Genomic DNA, 20,059 nt, shown 5'->3' with positions numbered 1-20,059 from the left:
CCGTAAAAATGATGGATGACTTGGTAGCTGGTTATATTGATTAATTTGAAGAGTGCAGTGGTACTTGTAATAGAATTTGAAGTGAATCGGCACAAATGATTTTTGGTCAAGGAGGTAAAATAAAATTAACTCTTGAAATAATTGATTACAGAGATACCTTCTAAGATTTTATAAGTTGCACCAATTTCTTCTTTCATTCCTATGCTGGTTGTATGAAAATGATCTTCTATCGTCTTATGTTTGCGCTGCAAAACAAGGATGTGAAGTAACGTGTACTCATAAGCTCTATGGCAATTATATGATTAAGTTTTTTTTTTTTTTTTTTTTTTGTGACGATTGTAACCTGGAAACAAAGAAACGGAAAAGAAGAAAAAAACAGAAAGCTGAAACCCATGCATGAACAAGCCCTCATGGGGGAGCTGCAACAGCATCAGATTGGAGGATATGAAGCAAGGACGGAGGTGGATTTTTAACCCAGTTCAAAGAGCTCTCCAACCGTGAAGCAAGGTGCGCAGCAGCATCAGCAGCTGCGTTTGCTTCTCTACTGGTCCAAGACCAGTTAACAGAAGAAAAGGAAGCAGCCATAAACTTGATCTGACGAACCCAGGAGATTGCAGACCAGGAAACCGAACCTCTAGGGGATTTCAAAGCTGATATAAGAGATAGGCAATCAGCTTCCAAAGAGAAAGAGGAGAGGGACAATGATTTGGCCAATTTGAGTCCCAGAAGAATGGCTTGAGACTCCGCAGCCTCCTCATCGTTAGCCTTAGCAGTCAAAACCAAACCATTGTGAAGTATACCAATAAAATTGCGAAGAAGAGCTGCAAGCCCACAACATAAAGAATTGGAGTTCCAAGATGCGTCCGTGTTGATTTTAAAAGAACCCAGCACCGGAGGTACCCAAGTGGTGGAGGAAGACGGATTAGGGGGAGGGTGCAAACACTTAGGAGTACATTATATGACTAAGTTTGGAGGTAGACTATTGAAAGTTCTATAATATTGCAAAGTATAATATACTATAGGTTTTCCAAGCATTGCATACATTGGAGTACTACTATATATAAGTCTGGCAGACTATTTGAAATTTAGATTGCATAAATACAGAATTAGTACAAAAGTTTTGCAATTATAGAAATATATAGACCAACCTGCAGATTTTTCAAATCCTCAATGCGATACTTCAAATACTCCCTTCCCCCCTGATAATCGAAAACATAAAAGAAAATAAAACTGGAGCATAATTATATATACGAGTACAAGTAGCATAGGAAACTTACCCGTTGTTGGTTATCAAGATCAAGAACATAATCTTGCGCACTATGACCTATACACAACCAGAGAAAATGTGCAAATTGAAATTATTTTGTTCTGAAATTTTGGGACGCAAATGATACTTGCGAAATCTTAAACACTAGTCCTATAATCTTAAACACAACCAGGATTCCTATTGTTTAGACCAATAAATTTCCTCGTTAATCATTGAAACAACAAAAACTTGCTCATAGACTAAGAGAAGCAATCGTAATTCAACAATAGGAAAAGCAATCGTGTAAGCCTTCAAGAGAAGACCTAAAGAACAAAACAGGAAAAACAAGTCGAATTTGCCGATTGGCAGAGAAAACACAGAATCCAAAGAATGAGTTACGAGTGGAAACCAAAATCTTCGGACAGCGCATGAAAAGAATAATATTTTGACATAGATAAAGGTGTGAGAAAGGTAATGATACCCATGTGGTCATCCATTAGTCCTTGGAGGCGAGACAATACAAAACCCTAGATTAAGAAAGAGGAGGAAACACCGAAACAGTGAAGAGCGCGCATCAGCTGGCTAGAGTCGACTAGATTGGATCGGTAATTATGACAAGATTAGATTGGATTGGAAAAGATTGGGATTAGGATTTCTTACTCTTATCTAGTGTTTGAAGCAACATTTAATTCGAATTTCCTTTCTTATTCCTGCAATTATAAAAAAAAAATTTACACCGCGAATTTTGGTGTGTTCTCAAGCGAAAATTCTTCTTCCCACTTAAAGCACCCGTGTTGTCAACAGATCTTGCTTCCTGAGGCGACTAAGCGATCTGAGCTATCAGATCAGTCCGTCAGCAACTGTTTGGAAAAAAAAAAAAACTCTGTAGTTATGCGTTGTTCCATGGGGATGGATAAATGAAACAAAAGATTTAATTAATGGTGAATGAAGTAAAAAAGATGCAGAGATCCTGTAGTCCTCATATTTTTAATCTTCATTTACTTACTGAATATCAGATTTTTTTTGTTTTTTTTTTTTGTTTCAGACTGATTAACAAAGAAGAGGAGTCCCTCTGTCTTCTGCAATTTCGTTTGTTTTTTTGTTGGGTTAACGGTATAACAGAGAAAACTGATCAGTTTGCCTTGGAGATCGAAAGGCATTGATTATTTAATGGCTAAATGTTGAGGTGGTTAATTAATTGTTGTCCTTTGGATGTTTAATGGACGTATATGAAAGCATTAATTGGTATCCTTTGGATGTTTAATGGACGGATATGATTAAAAGCCAAGGACAACTAAGAGCAACTCCAACAGCTTCCCCATATTTTAGTTTTTCTCTATTTTAGGGAAAAACGAGACTCTTTTGCTCCAACAGATTCCCTATAACTTTCTCCATTTTAGGGAAAGTGAGGAGAGAGAAAACAAAATTCCCTAAATTTACAGCAATCTCTAAAATTTTAATGAAGAATTTGGAGATTTTAGAGATTGCTGTAAACTAGGGAATCTGTTGGAGTTGAAGAAGAAAAATTGCTTAAAGCTTTGACTTTTGCTTCCCTATAATACAAAAATTATAGAGAAACTGTTGGAGTTACTCTAAGGACTAACTACTGCCAAAGAGAGGATTCGGTTCCGCAACGAAAATGTGATCACCAGCATTGTCTTTCAACAAATTACAAAAAAAAAAAAAAAAAAAAAAATTACTTATAGACAATATTTCATTAATCTGGTGCTCTGTTTAGCTCGTTAACCAGTTCAATCATATTCATACCATCAAGGCATCAAGATGGAATCCAAATGCATCAAGATATTTATGACTGAATCCAAATGCATCAAGATATTTATGACTGAATCCAAATGCATCATAAATTTAACATTTATTTATAAGTTTACAGGGGAACACTGACCGAGTGATGGATGAGCAAAAACCAAATTTTTCAAAAGCCATAAATTAGCCCTTTCAAAAAAAAAAATCATAAATTAGAAAAGGGTGCTGCTATTCGTACACTCATTTTCTCTATTCACACACCCCCTTTATTTATCTATTACTTTAATTTTTTTTATTTATAAATTACCCTAACTACCCTCCCTTGTAATTTTGTTTCTTTTTCTTTTTTCTTTTTTTCTATATGGCAAGTCAATCATCCCCAAATCCTAAACCCTTATTTTCCTGCAGACACAGAGAATTTCAAAACTCATTACGATTTTCTCTTTTCTTTTCCATCAAAAACTTCTCTAGCATAGTTATTCTATCTCTCTAACGTAATGCTTTGAAGTTTAATTATGGCTGAATAAGCCACTTTAGACCCATCTTTGGAACAAAAAAATATTACATCTGATTTGCAATTGAGACATGGAAGAAAAATATGAATTTAGTGATCATTTGAGCCCCTTTGAATCTATCATTCCTGGTAAGATTCTAACTGAAATGATTTGGTGTATTTCAATCAATCGCTCTCCGCTAAAAAGATCAATTTCTCAGCGATTTGGTGGATTAGGGGCTTTAAAATTTGTGCGTTCTGTTCATCTTAGATTGATTTTGGTATGGCTTGCTTTCTAATCATGGTTTTGACTTGAGTTGATTGATAATTTTGAAATTATTGACGCTTTGATTTCGTTTTGACTTTAGTCATATCATCACTCTACAAAATGCTTTATGTCACTAGGAATTGTATCTTGAATCAACATTGCTTAATCAGATGTGAGAGGTTTTGGATCTCCTTTAGTTTATGTGATATGCTTATATCTTTCTTCAGTTTTGTATAACAGTTATGATGACATGCCTAAATCCCCAAACTCAGTTACATCGTGTTTTTCATCTGAGCCATAAACTTTGCCTCACTAATTGCATAACTTTTTACAGATTGCACTTCGTCCTGCCCATCAGTTTTTTTTTTGTTCTAATCAGCAATGACATTCACGAGAAAAATTAGTTTATTATATAATGATGTTTAATTCATGATTGACTTGCCAAATAGAAAAAAGAAAAAGAAACATAATTACAAGAAAGGGTAGTTAGGGTAATTTGTAAAAAAAAATTGTATTAAAGTAATGAAAAAATAGAAGGGGTGTGTGAATAGAGAAAATGGGTGTGCGAATAGCACCACCCATTAGGAAAACATATTTTTCAAAAACATTTGTTTCCAATCAAGCTCTAGTAGGTCTTAGTGATCATAAATTAATTGGGTGAATCTAGCCGAAAGATTCAGCGACAGAAATGGAGACGGATTTTGATCAAGTTCAATACAAAAAAATATCCATCATTTCAAAAATACGTACGTGACATGTTTGCAATCTGGCTTTCACATGTTCTAGTAAAACTCCACATCCTCATCATCCTCATCTTGCAAGTCTTCAAACTCACCTCCTTCTTCAAGAGCCTCGCGTGTGAACCAAGATACTGCATGAGGAATTATTTTGTCTCGAAATATTTTACTACAAAGCACCAACAATATGTTATTTGAATACATATTCATCACAATCAACAATTAGCATCGAAGAAATCTCAATGAAATGCAATTAAAGTTATCAAATTAAGTTTTAAATATTAACAAATCATCTATTTATGGCTCTATTGTACTACGTTTCTATTTACAAGACTGTTCTAACCAACTGCTCAAACTTTACCAATTGCCTTACAAAAATTCCTTTGGCTATATGGGAGATTTTTCGGCAAACTTTCCTAACTAGTAATTTAGCTAAAATATATTACGTACCCGATATAGTAGTCGTAATTCAGTCTACTTTTGACTTCCTCAACCTGCGTCGATCATATACATCAATGAGCTAGAAGAAAACCCTATATCATCATGAGTGGTTTTAATTACAAGGGATAAAGCCAAACTTACTAGATATTCATCATGACAATCAATATATTCATCATAATAATCGGGATGTTCATCATAATCATGAACATCATCGTGAGGACGGAACTTGGGAGGGTTAAAGAAGTTGAAGAAGCTTTCACAAGATTTGATCATGCGCTCGGAATTCTTCGACATTCCCTCCAGAAGTTTATGTGTCAAGTCTTTTCCATGATGCCATTTGATGACACACCTACAAGGTAACCCCCGATTAGGAACAAAATTAATTAAACGAAGGGGCTTCATCAATACATGCAACTCAGTATAGAAAATAGAATTACCCAGTTGTTTTCTCCTGATATGATTTGGTCAGCACATCATTTTCAAAATAAGGATTAGGCTGCTGAAAAACGAACTCCAACTTGAAACATCCTCCATCTATCTTAAACCACTTGATATCTTTCAGATACTTAAGTGCCTCTTCATCGCGCTCTGTGATCTACATACACATGTATATTCCAGTAAACTAACAGATGATCTTTATATTTAACTCAACAAATAAATAGAATAAGAATCTCTCTCACCTCCTGAGCAAGTAATTTATGATTCTTCATTGCAGAAAGCCAAAAGTTAGGGATTTCCTTCACTACATTAAAAGGGATAATGCAACGTCATACTCAAATAGTCAAATCTAGTGCATGCATTTTGAAGATTTAAATTTAAATTTCAAATAAAATAGGCACCTTTGGTGGCTTTATCTCCTTGGTCCATTGCAGCTTTAGCTTTCACTTCAACTTTACATATATCGTTAACAATCTGATATCTCTACAATAAATGTTACATGATTCATTGAGGAAATACATCTTGCATTTCAACATCATTAAAGCAGATTCAATAACGCCAGCCTTGAGTTAAAATTCAAGGACGTACATCATGATATAGTATATATGACTTGGTATGTATCAATGTAATAAGAACTGATTGTTGGCTGAGGTCATGCATACCTTCGCGTATAAAGGTTTATAAAGTTTCAAGTACTTTGCTTCCAGATTTTTTCTAGACTCGGAATACTTCAATCTCAGCATACGATGCTTGTATACAATGTAGCTAACAGGACTAAAGAACTGCAAGTCCTAAAAAAAAGGCAAACACAAATTAAAAATGAAGTGAAGCCTGGCAAAAAAAGAAAGAAAAAAAAATCTGTCGTCGTCTTTGCTTAGTTTTGTTCTGCTAGAATCTGAGTTTGATAAATACATGTGAGGCTTGACATAAAATTTTGGCAATTGACGGTAAATAAATATTTGAATATCCAAAGTTGTTAATCCATCTGCTCTTATAAAGCATTCTGAATCTGATATCATCAAGCAGAATGACTATAGTTTAGGTAGATGTACCTCCAAATCCTTATTGTTGATGATTTTGTCCCGAATTGTTGAACTATACAGTACACAGGACACCAGAAACATGTTATTGTGATTGGAAAGATGAAGATGACTACACAGTATATGGTCTTATAAATCTCAAGTCAATATGTCATACAATTTTGTGAAAACGATTGGAATTGCAAATCTTTTCATGTTTCTGACAGTTCCATCTCTGCACTTTTATTTTATTCCTATAGTTTTGTCAAGTAATTAACTGAACAGACTTGATCAAACTCATTATAAAACCAGTAAAAAATACAAAATGAACTTTTCACTGAATTGTAATTGCGGTTACTTGATGCATTAACTCAGCCATAGTGAAGGTAATAGTTACATACCCAATGCAATAGTCCTGCTCCATAAGTCTTTGGACTTTTTCTGCCTGTCAACATAGACATCAAACATATTAATTAAACTTGCTCTTTTTTTTTTTTTTTGAATAAATTAAACTTGCTCTTATATATTCAGCAATATTAACCAATTTCATAGCCATGTAACATGAACAAAACTTAAACTTACAGTGTCGGCAACAGGGGACTTAAAGAAGTTGAAGAAGCTGTCACCATTTTCAGTTTCAGTCAAGCTTTTCCCAGGATGCCACTCGATCTCCATCCTTCAAGGTGGTTAAACTTGAGTATAACAGGAGAGATGTACAGTTAAAAACCAGTCAAGCACAAAATTAGATTACCCGGTTGCCTCTGTGACTTTAGGCTTGTTGCCAGAAGTTGTGCGAAATGTTTTCTTGAGCTTAGAATCTTTAAAATAAGGATTAGAATCAAATAAGAACTCCAGCTTGAATCCATTAGGAATCTTTCTACAACGAATATTTTTTAAATGCTGGAAGGCCCCTTCATCCAGTTGTGTAATCTGTTTCCAGTAGACAGCTTACTAGCTTAGCATAATTTCGACAATCATAAGTAAGAAAGGCGCACATGACAAAGGCTTATCAAATCCCAACCTTCTTAGCAAGTACTTCATTGTTCTTCAATTTAGAAAGCCAAAATTCAGTCTTTCCTTCCCCTGCATTACGTTGGAAGATATATAATCCAACATCACGATCAAGCGGCAGAGTAGGTCATGTATTTCACTTAATATTTTATTTGAGGGGTACCTTGGAGGTTTTTAAAAAACCCTTTGTATTGTTCTTTCAATTCAGCCCTCGCTTTATGAAACTCAATTTCCGTCTTCTTATGTTCCCGCTGCAAAAGAAGGATGTGCATGCATAAAAGCTCTTAAGCTCTATGACTGATCATAAAATTACAGTCAGATAATTAAAAGCTGAAGTATAGTATGCGAAAAGAATAGATCTGACCGTGAAAAACCTCATATACAGACCTGTAAGTTTTTCAAAAGCTCAATGCGATACTTCAACCTTATGATTTCCCATAACTCGTTGTACTGTCGGGAGAACTGGAAAAGCAAAAAAAACCATGAAAAAACTTGCAGGAGTCATATGAATTCAATTGGCATATCTAAGAAACTTGCCCAGAGATGGTAGCCAAGACCAAGATCATCATCCATAATCAAAACCAAGAGGGAGGAGGAAACTGTTCAGAGGATGATTCGCGAGCGGGATGTTTGAATTTTTTAGGGTTAACCAAAGTCTTCGAGTTATATTAACCGAAGTTTGGGCCTTTCGGGTTTTAGCCCACTCTCTCATAAATATTTGAACAATTTGGGTACTTGGTTGGCAAATGGGTCTATCATGGCTAGCCTCCCTCGGATTTCCTATTGATCAGAAAGGAATGAGTCATGTTTGGCTGGTGGTGTAAACTGTGTTTGAAATTAGGTTTAAATGTGTAAGGAAAAGGGACACTCCATGAGATTAATGAACAGCAATTATGTGTATTAATTGGAGGCGTAGTAATAGGAGTGCATTATGACTCATATCTCGTAGTTTATTGTAATAAAATTTGAGAATCTTACTACTGTTACTTAAGGTAACAATATTTCATATCTATAAGGAATTAGTAGATTTCTATTAGATTCTCTTTATGAGAGAGATCTTTTAACAACATCTCTGTATAAAGTTGTGTTTCCTGCATTAAACATATCTGTTTACCACGAATAAACATAAATCTAGTTCAGGCTTGTATTTCTTCACGTGTTCGCCTTGGTCTCCGGTACAAGCTTTGTAAATTAACATAAGGTTCTACTTCAGAGCATCAGTTATTCTACTCAGGCAAAACCTTTCAAGAAGCACAAAAGAAAGCCTAAATCTAAAAACCTTGTAAAAATAAGTTTTTACTTGAGACTTGTGCGCATCAGTTATTCTACTCAGGCCAAACCTTAGAGAAAGTGCCATCCAGATATGCAGAATATATATTTCAAGGAAAAACAGAAGTATATTTCAAAAAATAAGAGAAGGATAATGGAAGCTTCTACTAAGCTATGCTTTCTGTCTATATTTGTTGGCCGAAGCTTCTCCGGTCAAGCCATTCTCCATTTCTCCCAATGACTTGACAATAGGAAATAGTCGAAATACCGTCTTATATGATATGTTCGAATAGCGAAAGTATTGAAATGGTTTCGTCACTACCAACCTTTTATTTATCTATTTTTTTTCGATTGATAACACAATATACAACAAGAAGAAAAAACAAAACTAATGTATATATATCAAAAAAAGAAAAAGAAAAAACAAAACTAAGACAAAAAACAGCCACCCCCAATCTGAAAAAACTGGAAATTAAGACGCTCTAGCAGCAGGAGGAATCCGAGCCGACCAAAGAGAAGTAGAGGAGGAAGAATGTCCCAAAATTCTTTTATTTATCTATATTTTGTTTGAGATCTTTTGATTTATCTATTTGTTATTGAATGCTTACGGATCTTTTGGGCAACTATATATATCCATGACTATAGTGGATTGAAATCATCGAATTAATCTCCAAGTCTTGTATACTCTAAGGGGGGTGTATTCAATTTGGATTTTAAATGATTCTGTCTGACTTTTTATAATTCATGGATTCTCGTGGACTCTGCAGAACCCACAAATTGTTTTAATTCCATACAGATTTGAACAGAATCTACTGTATTTTATTGGTAAGATTTGTTTGGATTTTAACAGATTCTACTATATTGTATTAGCAAGATTTTTTTTTTTTACTGGTTACAAATTCATATATAAGGATATCTTATATCTCAAAGCATAGTTCCCAGGTGTTTTCGTCATATTAAGGTCTACATTCCAAACCGTTTCATACATGTATGGATTAGTAAAGCAATTTAACTTTGAGCGATTGACTAAAAGTCCAATAATTACGGCGTTTAATATCCGGTAGGCTCCAACGACGGAGATCTCCATCCTCCTCGATGTACTTAAGCACCATTTCCACATGATCCCTGTCCTCAACTTCTAAAGAACTTGCATCCATTCCCTAATTTTAAACAAAACCAAAATGAAACTTTATCTTAAACATCTCATTCATGTATACCTAAATTGCAAGTGAAAGACTCAAAACTTCAACTTACATCATTGCATTCAATATCAGCAAGCTTGGCAGATTAGTAATCATACACAACACCTAGAGCCACTCTTATAAGGATATCTTCTGGAATGGACTCTGACCAAGGCAGATAATTGGCCATCTGTCTATATACTAGCAAGATTTGCAAATCGACAACAAATATCACATTTTTAAAATATTTGATCTTTATCAACTTATAATTTTTAATTTTCATTGTAGTAACCCAAAGAAGTAACCAACATACATGCTTGACTTTATTTAGTACATCCATTTTCAGATTAGACATGGGGTTTCTTAGAACAAGCTTGATTAGACACTGCAACCATTTTCTCTAGGTTGCAAAAGCTTGCGTGTATTTCATTCTGCATATGTCGATAGCTTCCCACAGCGACTCTGCAAAGGAAAGAACTCCAGTTCAACAACTGAGAGATACAATCAATAAAGTGTGTAAAAAAAAAAATTCTGATAACTAGGAGAACATACAAACATCTTGAAGCACTCCCAGTCATCCGCTAGATGTTGTCCCTAAGGCCTAACATTCATCAATACTTTTGAGCTCTTCTCCAAACAGAAGCTGATCCCCTATTTTGGTTATGCTGTAGTCCACATGCATGTTTCCTTCGAGCAGTTTCATTAAGTCCCTGCTTTTGAGCTTCTCATGAGAGCCAGGTTGAGCTCTGTTTACCTAAAGATTAAATGGAGGTAATGTAAAACATTTTGATATTATTAAGTACTTGGAGTTCAGTACCCAGAAATCAACTAGTTTATAGTGTAAAATAAAATTTCAGAATTGAAGTTTGGAAACCTTTTGCTGAGAATGAAGGAGGGCTAAATCACTTATCTCAATGTGAATGTACCAAAATCACAGAAGCAACAGAGTACTGATTAGCTTTTGATTTAAACTACTTTAGAAAGTCACTAGTTAGACAGCATCATATAAACAAAAACTCTAAATTTCTCTTACCAATTCCTCCATCCAGAAAATACTATACAAGTCTTCCAAACAAGTACCGAATTCTTTAGGAACATGAGGATCAACATAACAATTTGTTGCATAACTATTCTCTTCTGCATTTGCTGCTGTAGTAGCATAAATGTTCATATTCTTTGGAACCAAACCCTCAAACATACTCCCAGATTCACAAGCTTCAAGGTAAAACACCTTTTTTTTTTTTTTTTTTTTTTTCTTTTTTTTCAGCCAAAGCATAAAAAAGTTCTTAAGTTTATAGTTCACCAAAATAATAGTTGAAACCTATAGTGAGGGCAGATTGTATATCAATTACTACTGAAGTGAAAACTCTCACTATGCTTTTGTAACCTTTAGCAGCGTGCTTCTTTTTCAGCACATGTATTAGATGATTTAGATCTTTAGCATAAACAACGTCATTGTCACTAGGCATCATTGACTGTGTAGAATTGAAAGACAACTAATTAAGCTTTAATAAGCTGTGATCCCAAAGGCATATGTGGAGCACAATACAAAGTATGCTCAACCTATACACAATTTTGACAACTAAACTATACAAGCTAAACTCTATGAGTCCATGATGCAATCTTCTAAAAATGGGAATGGGTGGTTGTACAAGTATTGGTATATTCATCCATGCATCACTGATCAGCGATCCTTACTCACCCAATCCTAACAATCACCCAATTAGCGATCTTTACTCACCCAATCCTACCAAGACAAAGCTAAACAAAAATTTCAACCTAAAAAAGAAAAAAATCCAAAAGAAGCCAAGCAGTATTTCAACCATCAATATATTCAGAATCAAACAGATAATACGCAGCCTTGGTACATGAAATCCTTAAGCTAATCAAATACGTTCTTAGCCAAAAGAAGAATGATATGTCCACATAAACTTTCTAACCTGATCAAATTAGCCAAAACCAAGTGATAATTTCCCCCAAGTCTGGTTGAGGTCACTTCGAGGTCAGAGGTCGAGGTCAATTCATCTTCTCTCTTTGGCGTCTTTTTCATCTTCAGAATGAGAGAAAAAAAAAATTGAAAGACGTCAAAATCTCACGTCTAGAGGGTGGATTTCTGATAGGGTTTGGTATTTATACCAAGCACCCTATAATCCTACAAAATCAAGCATTTAATAAATTCCTTCAAAATCATTGGGCTTTTGAATACCACCAGAATTGAAAGGACTTTTTAAAATCTTGATTGAATACCTCAAGATTTTAAAGGACTTTTTAAAATCTAAATTGAATACCACAGAATTTTAAATGAATCTTAAAATACAAAACAATCCTATAGAGTCTTTATTGAATACACCCCCCTAAATATTTGTGGATGACTTCAGCCAGCTGGAATCACTATTTGCGGTTTTGCACTTATATTATACCGGCATGTAGTTCTTTGCTTTGATCATATGAAGCTATACTCTTGACGTAAATCAACTGGGTGAACAGGGTTGGAACAATATGCATAGCTGTATACTGGTTGGGACATAATGATTCTAGGTATTATAGATTGCACAAGTACATTGATAGATGCTTTAGAACTATAAATATGAAAACAGAGAATGTGCATAACCAAAAACTTTCAGTTGCCCTTTCCAATTAACATTGAGAGTCAACCGGCAGCACATCCTCACCCTCACTCACCTCCATACCTCCTCTTCAACTTTCATCCCCACCTTACCCCTTGATTTCTCTCACACATTCCATGGAAAAACAAAATGCTACTCAAATATTATAATGAATTCTTTTGACTTGTTTATGGAACCACTAATTAACAAATTCCGCATAACGTGTCAGCTAAAATGTAGGCTGGTTATGTATTGATGTTATATGAATGACTGGTAATTAACAAGTAAATGAATTTCATTATGTGAAACAAAGCCAAAACATCAGCCAAGTTTATCATCAACAAATCTACACCATATTTCAATTGACAGGACCAAAATAACTTGAAGAGCGCATGCCAACTTTTCTTCCCAGATGACTGATTGATTGGTCCCCGATTCCGAGACTTGCCTGAAGTTGAAGCACTAACCTCAATCTTATTATCTAATTATTATCTAACAGCAGTCACTGGAAATTTGATGGCCAAGACAGCTCACTGTATCAAGAGAATGTCATGATGATCAAGGGACTTACCATTTATCGTTTTACAGAAAACGGATTCATAGAGGCTTGTATTTCTTCAAGTGTTCGCCCCTTTGTCTCCGGTACAAGCTTTGCAACAAATAAAACAGTTACTCCACATATGCTTGAAAACATGAAGAATGTCCCTGAAAAATAGAATGTAACATGTAAAACCAAGTGTCCATTCTCTCAGTACTCCACAGAGAAATAGGAAGAGACAGCTTTCTGGCAGCCTTACCTGCTGAATTCCAATCCATTAGGAAATTAAATGCATATGACACAATCCAAGAACCTAACCAGCTAACCAATGTCACCAGGCTTCCAGCCGAGCCTTTCATGTTTATAGGAAATATCTGTAATTGACATAAACTTTTAGAGACACAAAATGCTATCTGTGAAGCGACTGAACTTCATTTTTAATACATTCATACAGAAACTATCGAGGTCATGCTTGTTAATGATATTTTTACCTCCGACATTATAACCCAAGGAATTCCTCCCATGCCTAATGAGAATGATCCTGTATATACCTGATTGCAGGTTTAAAGTTTAAACAATATCCAAAAGTAACCACAAAAGCTCCTAACTACTAATTTCCATAGGCATATATCAGGTTATTTGCATTACCAGTACGCCAACAAGAGCGAATATGGGAGTGACCTGACTCCATCCTTGAAGGTCCTAAACATGGTATACTTCGTACTATCAAGAAATAATTAAAAATTACAATAAGAAATTGAAACGGGACTATATTTGAACAGGAGGAAACCTTCAACAAGAATGACAATCCCACAAAGAGGCAACCTAAGCATGTTCCTGCTGAAGATACCTGTAAGAATTATGAAACTTCAGCACTTGATTTTAACCCAAATCCCATCACCAATTAGACCAGAACTCTCACTCTTCTTTGTTCTTACCAGAAGAAGTGGACGTCTTCCAGATTTGTCCATTAAAACTACACCCAAAGCTGTCATCGGAATCTATAGAAGACTAAGTAGAATTAAATGACTGTATAAACAATCAGAAGCCAACACTGAAGATGAGTGAAGAAAATCAAGCACCTGAACAGCAACCATAGCTATAGTCCCTATACTATCAGAGAACCCTGCCAAAAGCCACAGATTCATTTCATTCACTGTCCTGTTTCTTTTGACTCTTGTTATACGTGAAGTTAGGAAGATGCATTTCACATACCAGCTGAAATGAATATGGTACTTGCATAGAAGGCAATGCCATTAACCCCTCCAAATTGTTGAAGTACCATCAGGCCAACTCCGACCTGAAAGGAATTAAGAATTCTGATCAATTTTTGTACTTCATAAAAGGTCCAAAAGATGCATAAGAAGGATAAATCTTAAGATTAACAAAGCTTACAAGGAGGGAATGAGCATATCTCCACTGAAATAAGTCAAGAATGCTTGCTTCTGAGAGAAGCTTCAGAGTTTTTGTATAATCCTAGATGAGAATACAAACACCTTTTCCAATGTCAATACATTGAAAATGTTTACAAGTTCAGAACTGCTTCTTTCTAGTAAGATCAGAAACAAAAGAGTCACTGTCTCATTAAGACATACTTTATTGTAATTCAAAACTTACTCTAATCTCAGCTGCTTCTCCAGAAGTATCAGCATTCTCCCCCCTAAGGTACTGAAGAGCTGCTTCCCCCTCTTTCTCTTTACCTATTTTTGCCTGTAAATGGTCTCATCAGTATAGTACATCAACAGAAGATATTCGAGATATTCAGAAAGGATAAGTACTCGACATTATTAGGAAAACCGTGAAGATAGTACATGACTCACCAGCCATCTAGGAGACTCTGGAATGAAGAAGAGACCTAAAATCTGTACAACACAAGGAATAGTTCCTGAAGTTTACACAAAAGAAACCATGTCAAATTCCTCTTTGATTTCCCTGTAGATTGAAGTTTCAAAGAATAGAAGAAGAGAAAGTTACCAATCAGTGCCAAAGCTCGCCAGTTCACAAAAGCCCCAAGAAGATATGTTAGTGAAACACCACAACATATCATCAACTGTAAAATCAGAGGTAAATGGTAAGCCGGTGATCATAAGCAATGAATATGTAATCATCTCCAAAATTCTGAACCATGTAATACTTGTGCTTTACCTGATGAACTGTCGTAAATCCTCCCCGCAGATTCTTTGGTGTTATTTCTGCTATGTATATAGGCACCTGTTTTGCATTTGAAACATAAACACTTTCATCTAGCACCACAATAACAACAATCTTTTAGGAGTTGTAATCATCAAGCACAAAAAAATCACCACATAAGAAAGTAGCCCCATTCCACATCCTACCAATAGTCTTCCAAGATCAGCCCACCAAGCAACCTTTCAAGAAGCACAAAACAAAAAAAGCCTAGATCTCAAAACCATGTGAAAATCAATTTTTACTCGAAAGCATCAGTTATTCTACTCAGGAAACATACAATGTATATGATTCAAAGCTTGAAATAGACCAACTAAAGAGATAAATGATGCAAAACCTTAGAGAGAGCTATGGCTAGCCATCCAAATATGCAGAATATCTGTGAAAATCCCATAGTCTGCATCATATAGCAAACCAAATGAAGCAAAACTGAAGTACATTTCAAGAAATAAGAAAAGGGTAGTGGAAGAAACTTACACCTCTTCTACCTATGTAATCTGCCATTTTCCCACTCACTACTGCACCTATCATTGCTCCAATTGTCAATATTGAACCGAAAACCGAGTACTGCAAAACGACGACTCACCATAAGTTGCAAAAGAACTTTACAGGAGTATAGACTGTATAGCAAACTATACCAAAGATCAATGCAAATAGATAGATTAAACAAAATCAATGTGTCACAAAATTTACTGCAAAAAGTTTTAAACTTTGTACAAACCTCAGCAACAGAGAGGCCCAAATCATCCATGATTCCTGACCGAGCAGGTGAGGAATATCCCACCTACAATTCAATCAAACACCATTGCTTCAGTTCATCAGTGAAAACTTTTTCACTTTCACTTAAGAGTAGTAAAGGCTGATAAAAAGTTAAAACCTCATACTTACCGCAGAGCCAAAAACATAGGAACCAGACACAGCAACCAAGGTGCTGAGTACAACCATACTTGTGGCTGAAGAATTTTCACTTCCACTTCCACTTCCAGTTCCACTTCTACTACTTCCACCAACGTCATCACCACCGCTGTTCCGGCCGCCGGCGACGTCAAGCAGAGGACTTGCTAACTCTCCTGCTTCTATGTTTTCTCTGCTGCCCATGTTTGGATACTTGTTGAGAGATCAAGAACTGATCTGAAACTGTGGATCAAGTTGGATAAGTGATGAATACAAAACAAAACAATGATGGTGGTTTTGTCTTGGTGTATACGCATCTTCCATGTAGTGGAGAAAAGTTGTCGTCTTCTAGTTTATTACACATCAATAATACCACTCGATGAGACACAAACAATGACAATCCTATGTAATGGTGTATGCTTTTGAAAAGTGATCATAAAACTTCTAAATTAGTGGCTTTGTGGGTTTTTGCGGTCATATGTGTTTTAGGGCGATTCAATTCTTATGAATTGGCAACACTTCTGTACTTTTGTAGTGTATTTTTTGAAAATTGTTTATCTGTCACTCTGAAATAAGCAGGGTATGAAATTTTCATTAGGGTTATGCATGTCACGCCCCGAATTTTGAATAACAAATTCAAATCCGAAACATGAATTTAACAACTTAATCAAATAAACGTTCTGAATTTTTTTTTTCTCAGAACAAACACACCACTCGCCACTCAAATATAAAATCTCGAAGACCTCGAGTTTATTATTACAAATTCACTCTCACAAGTAAAATTGTAAAGCTCTAAATGAGCATAACAAACCTCACAATAGAAAATCAGAATAACACACTTGCAGCTACTCTACGCAGCTCGATCACCTTCCTGATTTTCCTGACCTGTAGTAGTACCCGCTACACAATTTGAATAGTGTACCGGGATTGCAACAACACAAAACCCGATAAGCTTTTGACAGCTCGTATGAGTAAACAAGAATGAACTGTTGATTTAATAAAATACATTTCCTTTAACTCAAGTATAGAAATGTAGAAACATCACAATTACAATGATCACCACAAAACCACTTCACTTTCTCACTCTCATATATATATAAATATATATATATATATATATATATATATTATACACTTATGAGTCACTCCCCGTTACCCTCATAAGGTCACTCAACATTTGGCAGACAGACTAGAGCTCTAACTGATCGTTTCCACCTACCCGGCGCGAGGGCGTGGTTCACGATTTAATGCTATTAGTTTCCACCTACCCGGTACAAGGGCGTGGTTCACTAATAGATGCCATGGTCACCCCCGTGACCTATTGATCTCCACAGATCAATATATCTCAACAAATCAACAATTTATTGTTTCTCAACAATAAATTTAATACCTCTCACAATATTGTTGCTTTTCAACAATAAACTCAACACAACCATAACAGTACATAATATCTCACAATTTCAACAATACATATTATTTCACATAAATAATATATATATAGATAGACATTCACACAGGAATGCCCATTAATACCAACTATAGTTCACACAATGACGACAAAAAATAAATTAATTAAAAGTACTCGGTTCGTAATATGAACCACGTGAGGTTTACTCACCTCGATAATCCCGCTGCGTCTTCAATTCCGCTCAAAATACGATCCACAATCGTCCACTAACTCAAACCGTCAATCACCTAGTCAGATACGATCTTAACTTAGCAATCATTCATAAACCACACATATACGGAAATCCAACGGTCGGATTCTAATTTAATGATGATCCAACGGCCAGATCGAATTTATATGATGATCCAACGGTCGGATCCTCACGGATCGCCCTTAGGATCATCCTCCAAAATTATCACGAAGATCCAACGGTCAGATCTTCTTGAATCACTCTAACAAACATCTCCTCAAAATTATACGAAAATCCGACGGTCAGATTCTCACGAATCGCCTTCCGAATCACTATTTCACAATTATACGAAGATCCAATGGTGGGATCTTCGCCCGTGACCACACAAAGTCATCGGGACAGTCATACGATCAACATATTCAAATTTGAAGTAAATCTGACGGTCGGATCTTAGCGGATCGTAAACCGAAGATAAAACGTAAAAACGTTAAATAGTAACGTCAAAACATAAATCCACTATTTATCAACGTTTTCTAAAATGACCTTGTAATATATCAAAACGCTCGTAAGGATGCGTAGATCATCACCTAGATAATAAAAACTCGAAATATGGTCGAATACGCCGCCACAAGCGGCGGTCAGTGGGTGGTCAACGCGGCGGTCAACGACGGTCAACCACCTCCGATGCAAAAGTTGTCAACTACAAACTTGTTCAAAATGACGAGTTGATCCACTTTCATAACTAGCATGAAGTCTGAAAACGAAAGGAAGTGGTCGGAAATTACCTAGAACAGTCGAGGTGGCCGGAAAATTTCCAGAATCCGGCGAAAATTTGCAGAATCCGGCGAGGTTCGATTTCGACGTCAAAACTTCAATTTCAGGCTTCGATCCCTTCTGGAGAGTTGTTAAGAAACTAAAGGTGAACTCACTGGTTCACGAATCACAGAAAAATATGGTCTGTAGCTCGAGATATATCGATCGAAAGCTTCGGTGGTCGGGAAATTTGCAGAATCCGGCGAGGGCTCCGATCGACGTAAAAACTCCCACCATTCGCTTCGATCCCTTCTGTAGACTTCTTCAGAAACTCAAGGCGAGTTCACCAAGCTAAGAATCAAAAGAAAAGGTCGTCTGTAACTCGAGATATCCGGATTTGAAGGTGGGTTGTTTTTCGATCTAAACCTGTCGAGCTCCGTTGAACGTGAAATCGTTCTACCCAGGTCTGGTCCTTCTAGGTGCTTGTTCAGAAAGTTGAGGCGAGCTCGTGGATGAAGTTTGGTGAGGATCGGTGACCGGTAGCTTGAGATATTAAGCTTGGAACCAAAACGAGCTCAAACCGGGCGGAGCTTCCCGCCGCCACTGGTGGCCGTGTCGCGGTTCAAGGCTGCCTCTGGCAGCTGCGCAAGGTCGAGATGAAGCCAATGGAGATGGTCCGAAGCTGTTTGGTGGCCAGTGGAGGGAGAGAGAGACCGGAGAAGCCGTGCTCTGTTTTCGAATGGGTTTCGGACGAGAAAGAGAGTGAGAGTTTGAGTGAGAGAGAGAGAGGGTGTGAGTGAGGGAGAGTGTCGGCCAATGAAGATCAACTCAATCAGTTAACCCAAGCATAATCATTAAAGTTAAAGCAGCGAAATCATGAAAGTAAGCAATACTGTTTTGCTTTGATTAAAAGAAATCAACCGGGTATTACAATGCATGACACCGATATTTTCGTCATCATGTAAAGTGATTTTAGAGAGACAAGTTCTATCAAGACTCATTGAAGATAACCACTGCAAGTGGCCTAGTGGTTCTTGTCTAGCTGAGTGTGCTCCCCAACCTAGGTTCGAACCCCGAAGCTGTCAAAGTGGCCAAGCACTATGCTACAATGCACAGTTGGAGCATTTCATATGCGCCGAAGGGGTTTATCTTGGGCCTAGGAAGCGTTTGGGTTCCCCTTGACAAAGTCGTTCAATTAAAGTTTAATAATTAAAATATCATCATACTCATCTAATGGTTGAACTTGAAAGTCCTCGTTAAGCCTATAATGTACTCGGTGTTGGACGGAGCCCCAAATTTGGAAGAAATTGACATCTGTGGCCAGAGTTTCTTTGGGCCAGTGTTCAGGCAGGCGGATCGGGTTTCAATCAGAGCGGCCCACAGGTATGAAACACCTAAACCCTAGAAGCCCGTGAGTATATAAATATATGAGGTTCCCATCACTGTTGTGTTTTTGAGCCGACCAGAAGAGAAGTGGGGAAAGGGAGAAAGAGCTTAGAGCAAGTTGATAGTTTTAATGGAATCGGTAAGAGTGAGTCATCGATTCAATAATGTTCGTATCATCGATCACAGAATCA

At 36.4% G+C, this 20,059-nt stretch overlaps 3 protein-coding genes and 1 long non-coding RNA gene across 8 annotated transcripts; all 4 read right to left on the bottom strand.

Annotated features, from left to right (window-relative positions):
- Positions 1-408: 408 nt before the first annotated feature.
- LOC133722675 (uncharacterized) lies at positions 409-1,743 on the bottom strand. The gene is made up of 4 exons (XM_062149546.1): positions 1,728-1,743; positions 1,278-1,324; positions 1,149-1,199; positions 409-942 (listed from the first exon to the last, which is right to left on the bottom strand). The coding sequence occupies exons 1-4, from the start codon at positions 1,741-1,743 to the stop codon at positions 409-411; spliced, it is 648 nt and encodes a 215-aa protein (XP_062005530.1).
- A 2,659-nt stretch (positions 1,744-4,402) lies between these two features.
- Positions 4,403-6,511, bottom strand: LOC133722674 (nucleosome assembly protein 1;4-like). The gene is made up of 8 exons (XM_062149545.1): positions 6,440-6,511; positions 6,050-6,178; positions 5,789-5,870; positions 5,630-5,691; positions 5,387-5,544; positions 5,091-5,298; positions 4,959-5,002; positions 4,403-4,677 (listed from the first exon to the last, which is right to left on the bottom strand). The coding sequence occupies exons 1-8, from the start codon at positions 6,509-6,511 to the stop codon at positions 4,554-4,556; spliced, it is 879 nt and encodes a 292-aa protein (XP_062005529.1). The 3' UTR covers positions 4,403-4,553.
- Positions 6,512-6,756: 245 nt separating this feature from the next.
- On the bottom strand, positions 6,757-7,671 carry LOC133719897 (uncharacterized). Its single transcript, XR_009851532.1, has 5 exons — positions 7,581-7,671; positions 7,428-7,489; positions 7,158-7,336; positions 6,989-7,082; positions 6,757-6,851 (listed from the first exon to the last, which is right to left on the bottom strand). It is a non-coding gene; the product is annotated as an uncharacterized LOC133719897 (long non-coding RNA).
- Positions 7,672-9,716: 2,045 nt separating this feature from the next.
- Positions 9,717-16,418, bottom strand: LOC133721645 (sugar transporter ERD6-like 5). Of its 5 annotated transcripts, XR_009852286.1 has the most exons (22): positions 16,087-16,405; positions 15,920-15,982; positions 15,676-15,765; positions 15,536-15,595; positions 15,315-15,380; positions 15,157-15,222; positions 14,986-15,061; positions 14,832-14,896; positions 14,629-14,721; positions 14,407-14,487; positions 14,227-14,311; positions 14,094-14,137; positions 13,950-14,012; positions 13,802-13,861; positions 13,660-13,713; positions 13,503-13,562; positions 13,271-13,385; positions 13,045-13,178; positions 11,808-11,917; positions 10,420-10,621; positions 9,941-10,329; positions 9,717-9,846 (listed from the first exon to the last, which is right to left on the bottom strand). XR_009852286.1 is itself a non-coding variant. In XM_062148320.1 (19 exons), exons 1-18 carry the CDS (start codon positions 16,294-16,296, stop codon positions 13,048-13,050), a joined length of 1,482 nt encoding a protein of 493 aa, XP_062004304.1. In that variant the 5' UTR covers positions 16,297-16,405; the 3' UTR covers positions 12,614-12,935; positions 13,045-13,047. The 5 variants fall into 5 exon arrangements, 4 of the variants coding, with proteins under 4 accessions (XP_062004304.1, XP_062004303.1, XP_062004306.1 ...); XM_062148320.1 differs by lacking the exons at positions 9,717-9,846; positions 9,941-10,329; positions 10,420-10,621; positions 11,808-11,917 and adding an exon at positions 12,614-12,935; XM_062148319.1 differs by lacking the exons at positions 9,717-9,846; positions 9,941-10,329; positions 10,420-10,621; positions 11,808-11,917 and adding an exon at positions 12,614-12,921 and having other exon boundaries at positions 16,087-16,403.
- Between the last annotated feature and the right edge of the window lie 3,641 nt (positions 16,419-20,059).

The sequence above is a fragment of the Rosa rugosa genome, chromosome 7, assembly GCF_958449725.1.
Source record: "Rosa rugosa chromosome 7, drRosRugo1.1, whole genome shotgun sequence".
Taxonomy (NCBI): Eukaryota; Viridiplantae; Streptophyta; class Magnoliopsida; order Rosales; family Rosaceae; genus Rosa; species Rosa rugosa.
Note: the sequence above shows the minus strand (reverse complement) of the source record. Positions and strands in the feature narration are given on the sequence as shown.